General features: G+C 31.3%; 1 protein-coding gene across 9 annotated transcripts in view; it reads left to right on the top strand.

Moving 5' to 3' along the window:
- LOC106683715 (formin-2) overlaps positions 1-3192 on the top strand; it is a 56041-nt gene extending 52849 nt beyond the window's left edge. For all 9 annotated transcript variants that reach the window (XM_067047401.1, XM_067047404.1, XM_067047392.1 and 6 more), the window contains 4 exons: positions 41-92; positions 557-712; positions 842-917; positions 2877-3192. In XM_067047401.1, the coding sequence (XP_066903502.1) occupies positions 41-92; positions 557-712; positions 842-917; positions 2877-2927 (335 nt within the window). In that variant the 3' untranslated portion in view covers positions 2928-3192. The remainder of the gene's footprint in view (positions 1-40; positions 93-556; positions 713-841; positions 918-2876) is intronic.
- The last annotated feature ends 2455 nt before the right edge of the window (positions 3193-5647 follow it).

Genomic DNA, 5647 nt, shown 5'->3' with positions numbered 1-5647 from the left:
TATAATGTTATTCATTTTAGTAAAGTAAAAATGTTTTCAGCTAAAAAGTTACTGACTGAGGAAGAGGAGAATTTAGAGGACTGCAAGCAAAAGTAAGTTTTTAAAAATATTTTTGTTCTAAATATATTATATACATCACCACAAACTTTTTTAAATTAGGTACAAAAAATTAGTAAGACAAGAAAATACAAACCATCTATAAAATTGATGTTCTTTCTTGAACCCATTTTAGTTACTAAAACACGGTTTCATTCAACATAATACGATAACAAACTGAAAACTCATATTTCGTTGAGTCAATGTAAACAAATGGCATGCCTTTAAATTATAATGTGTCATTCCTACAACTTCAAATTACCAAGGGAGACCAGAACACATTGATTTTTTTCAATTTATCAAGTATTTTCTAAAGGACTGGTAAAAAACTTCAAATCTTCTTTTTGGAGGTTTTGACTTAGTTGTAAAAAGTATTAATGTCACTAAAAGTTATAAATCAGTAAATTTTTTGTTATACAATTAAGGATTACTTTATGTATTTAGTGCCAACTCTTTTCAGATATATTGCTGTCTTGAAATTTTATCGTTTTCAACCAAAAAGCAGTACAAAGTTAGAAGAAGTAACTCCTCAAGACTTCTTTCCTCTCTGGGGTCCATTTTGCTCTGACTTCAAAGATCTTTGGAAAAAAGAACAACAGAGGATAATTAAAGAAAAGTATGTATGGTTAATTAAATTTTTCTAAATGACCATGTGAATAAACTAAAGAACAGAAAACTTGTTTTAAGATATTTATGATTTATCTAATTTTCAATACAAAATTTTTGTAACTACTTCTAATTTTAGATTGCTGGAGTCGAAAAAAAAGGCAGAAGAAAGAAAACTCCAAATAAAAAAAGGAAAAAAAGGAGAAGGTGGTCTTGTAAGTTTTATTTAATTTAAGATTTATGGATTCCTGGTAGTGATACTTTTTGAATTTGGTTGACTTTTTTTTTTCTTTTTGAGTCTTAATACTACAGATACAGATATAGTTACTTTTTAACCTAGACTTTCAGAGCAACGATACTTTTTATTTACTACTGTTGGGTATTGTTACTTCAGTTGAAGATTCCAATCGAAAGGAGTATCAATAATATTGTGGTCTCTATTTGAGCCATAGTGTGTAATGGAAGGCATAGTGCATCTAAGACGAACTTGCCATCAAACCAAGAGGCAGTCCTGAACTTGGCAACAATCAACCAGTTCAGGATTGAGTTGGTACTTGGAACACTTTCCTCCCTATTCTCCGGTTCTTAAGTTAAGAATATGGAAGGCTACTCGTTTCTTCAGGTTATACTTTTTCTATGACTGAGACTGGTTCTTATTGATTCTTGTTTTACTTTTTTGGCAAATATATTGACAGCTCTGTTCTGACTTGCTATTTAAGAACATAGTATCTTCCAAAAAGTCATTTTTGAGATTTCATAATTATTGTGTTTTGAAAAAAACTGCTTCTTTTTAAGTTTGAATTTGTTTTGAAACAGTTAGTGCAACAATTTTCTTAATTTTAATGTTTTGAAATGCATTATATTTAGTCTTATAATGTGATTAACTTATGATAAATGTAGTAATTTATGGTTTTTCATAACAGGGATTGGACCAATCTTGGTCTCTGTTTTCATGAATTTAAATATGTTCATAATTACGTTTTTGGTTTGAGAGTCAATAATTTTCCCTCTATCCTCCCTCTATCTGACATGGAAAACTTATAATCTTGCTATATTAATGAAAAATAGTTGAAAAAAAATGTGTGGGTTTGCGCCGAAACGCGCCTGACGTGACAACTTTACGCTAAATATTGGAATAATAATATTAATAAAATAGACACACAATATTTGAATCAAGATATTTGTATTCCGCAATTGCAATGCTTTTCTTTTTCGATATTCGCGCATGCATTGCGTTTCATACTTCCGCCTTGCTTCGGCTTGCTCTGGTGTCTCCGACAATTTTAAACGCTTTCTAAAGTCACTTTGTCGATCACTGTTAGATTTAGGATCATTTTCTCGTTTACTACCCATGTTCACTAGTTCAATACCAGTTGTATACTGATTCAATCTTGATATATAGTAGCTATTATAGATTTTTAATTAATACCAAAATTTTATTATGCGCATATTCCTTATTTCAGACATAATTTAATGATCAGAATACATCATTACCCCCACCACCGCACTCTCCGTTACGCTACACTTTTGCCTACATGACTTCCAGTATCTATAACCTCAATTACCCCCACTACTATACTACTAAGCCACGCCCATTCTATTTCCGTTACGCTACACTTTTGCCTACATGACTCTGTGGAATCTAATTTATAAGACGTTGTCACGTCAAAACTGATACGAGCAATTTCTATTTTTAAAGTTGCGGAAGTAGGTTGAGAAGAGGAAAGGAAAGGTTTGGAAAGGTAGTCCAGCCACTGAGTAGGTCTGTACCTACGACTTCTGACTATCCTAAACTGTACGGAGCATGCACTCATTTCAAATACCTGATTTGGGAGGGGAAAACACGTATTAGACATGATCCGTACTGTTAGAAATGGTTGTTGGAACAGACCTACTAGAAAAGAGGGGGGGTTGGCGGGAAAACATTTGCCACTGCACATCTCTCCCCTCAATTTACCTACAGGCTAACTCATTTTAGATTCACTATACTTGACGGCTACACCAAGAGTTAGTAGTTTGTTATATCTCTTTCCTATAGTACTCTAGTATTATTTACTTGGATATAGAATTATTTATTAAATTTATACACAATAATCTTTTATTCTCATGCTATATTTGTTCCAATTAACATTTTCTAATATTAATATTTTCTATTTTCTCTTTTTGTTTTATAGAAATCTCAAATAATGAAACTTGGAGAGAAAATATCCCGACCCCCACGATAGCTTTTTTAAAAAAAAGGACATTTATTTTTAAGTAATTTCTAACCCTCTCAGACTGTGATTTATTGTTGTACAATTAGTTTTAATTATCGTATTGTTATTTGTTACAGAAAATATATTGTACTTTTGTAAACCTATATAATAACTGATACTGTTGTAATGCTTATATTTATGATTTATGTGTGTTAATATTTCTTATTTTTGTATTATATATTTTATTATTGTCACGTTAAAATTTTATTAAATAGCACAAAATTATTGTTTTTTATTGTGTTTTATTTTTTCTTTATAACTTCTCTAAGGAGATATGATAAAGTCTAATTAATTATTTTCATTACTTCTAATTTAAATCATTAATTAAAATTCCAATTAATAATTCTAAAAGAGAAGTAAAAATATTATTTAATTTTGTTATAATTTTTTTAATTATGCTGTTTCTGATTTTACCTTATTTTATTGCTATAGACTTCTCTATAAAAATGAATTTTATTTGATAAAAAGAATTATTAAAGAATAGTATGCCCTTGCGAAATCTCTTGCATTATATTAATTGGTCTGACTAACCAAATGTTTTGGGTAGACCAAAGAAGTACTGGTCATCAGCACCATTAATTTCTTAATTATTTATACTTAGATTTATTTTATCATTATTATTATATTTTTTATACATATATTATTTATTTTTTGTCTGTTCGATGCTATAGTTGTGACCTTCTGATTTCAAAAGCCACACACCAACAACCAAACACCAAACACCAATTCCATTATATTATCGTTATTTTGAAATATTTGGGCTCAATCCCAAGCTATTGAGTTGCGACATGAAACATGGACATCCCTCAAAGATATGCCTAATTGTCAAATAGTTGTTACAATAATGACACTTTGGAGGCATTTGTTTTGAGATAAGATATGAGTGAGTGAGCCTTGTGTAATCTATTCTAAGGCTATTCACTACAACCTCCTCTGTACGACACTTATGGTCTGCAGATACCATTTCAACTTTTAATTTTAATCAAAGTTTAATACCCATTATTATTTTTAGATTTCTTCAATGGCACAATCATGAAAAAAAGTTTTTCTTTTCCTTTTTTTGTTTACTATCTCATTCAAAAATTTTATCGGGAGGACAAAGGAAGTGTTAGGGACAGTCATTTCTCCTCTGCAATTACCTACAACTATGATTACGATATATATCTATTCTTCTCCCTAATATATTTTAATATTATATGTGCAGTAACTGAAGGAAATATATAATACATATAGAGCCTTCTCTCTGTCAGGAATATTGAAATCCTGAAAAATCTCTACTAATCTGAAGAGTGTGCATGCAGTGATAAAAGCTGTTCTGATATACTGCTATGAGATCTGGGCTCTAACCGGCACCATAGAAAGTGGAATCGAGAGATTTGAAAGAACAGTTCTCCAAATAAAAACCGGAACTATCTGTGATCAGAGCCTTAATACACGGAGTAGAACTGTTTGGTAAGAGACTGGCCGGTCAATATTTTATGTATGAAGGCAATGAGGTTAAGATGGTCGGGGCATGTGGGTCAAAGCAATCCATCAGGACCCCTTATGCAAAAATGGATAGACAGACTGAACAGATGCGGTTGAGCTGTCAGCAGCCAACTGGAAAGAAGTAGCCCAAGATGGGCAGGCTTGAAGAAGACTGGTTCATACAGACAAAGATTTGCAATGTCCGTAGAGCCAAGTGGAAAAAATAAAAGTGAAAAGTTTAACTAACATTAAGGTTCAATGTCTACACAGATCTGGTCAATGGCCATTATCCAAACCCCTATCTTTTAGTCCACTTCTCAGACATTTACGATTCGGATCAGTCCTTCTTAGCTTTCTAGGGATTTATTCTTAACCAAGTCCCACAACTTTACATGCTCATTTTATTTGTCAAAATGCTATCACCTCAATTATATTATCTGGATGCCTAATATATTTGAAGTATAAGGGATGAATCATAATATTTTAATTAATCTTAGTGTATCAGAATCTTGGTTATTCCACATTATTAGCAGGTGGAAGATTATAAGTTGTGCAGGGGGTATCCTTGTGAATTCCGCAGTAATCTGTGCAACAAAAGTTCTTTTTCAACATTAGCGCAACATATGTGTTCAGCATCTTCAAGACGGTTTGACATTTTTATTTCAGCAGAGGGCTGAAAATAATCTGTAGGATTTTCTGTTTAACAGAATCTGTAAGGTAAGTGCACTAGTTTTAAAATTGGCGCCAGTTGTGAACTGAGGGTTTAGTTTACAACTGGCACCAATTTTGAAATTGTTGTGAGCACCAAATAATTAATAGTTAAAAACAAAGATTGATCTATCAATTACGTCAATGAATGTTTGATTATGTATGATATTATTACGAATCTGAAAAATTTGATTTGCTTCTTTCATTCACCCCCTAAAGTAGAAGATGAATGCATCTCTAATAAATAATTTAAGATTATCATAAAAAAAAAAAAAAAAAAAAAATAAGTATTTGAAAGTTTTATTCTACATTTTAAATATAGGCCTTACCAAAGGACAAACTGAATTGAGAAATTATATATTGAACTGACTGTTACAAAGTAATGAGTCAGCACTGGAATAATTTTTCTAAATTCATTTATCTATTCCCGCCCTCTATGGTAGCTTTAGTGAAATCACCTTTCTAAACAAAACTTATAGCCAGTATGTTGGTCGATGTACGAAATGTCACAATCC

The sequence above is a fragment of the Halyomorpha halys genome, unplaced genomic scaffold (assembly GCF_000696795.3).
Source record: "Halyomorpha halys isolate HHAL.00 unplaced genomic scaffold, Hhal_1.1 Scaffold507.1, whole genome shotgun sequence".
Classification (NCBI taxonomy): domain Eukaryota; kingdom Metazoa; phylum Arthropoda; class Insecta; order Hemiptera; family Pentatomidae; genus Halyomorpha; species Halyomorpha halys.
The sequence above is the reverse complement of the archived record's forward strand: the minus strand, read 5'-3'. Positions and strand labels throughout refer to the sequence as shown.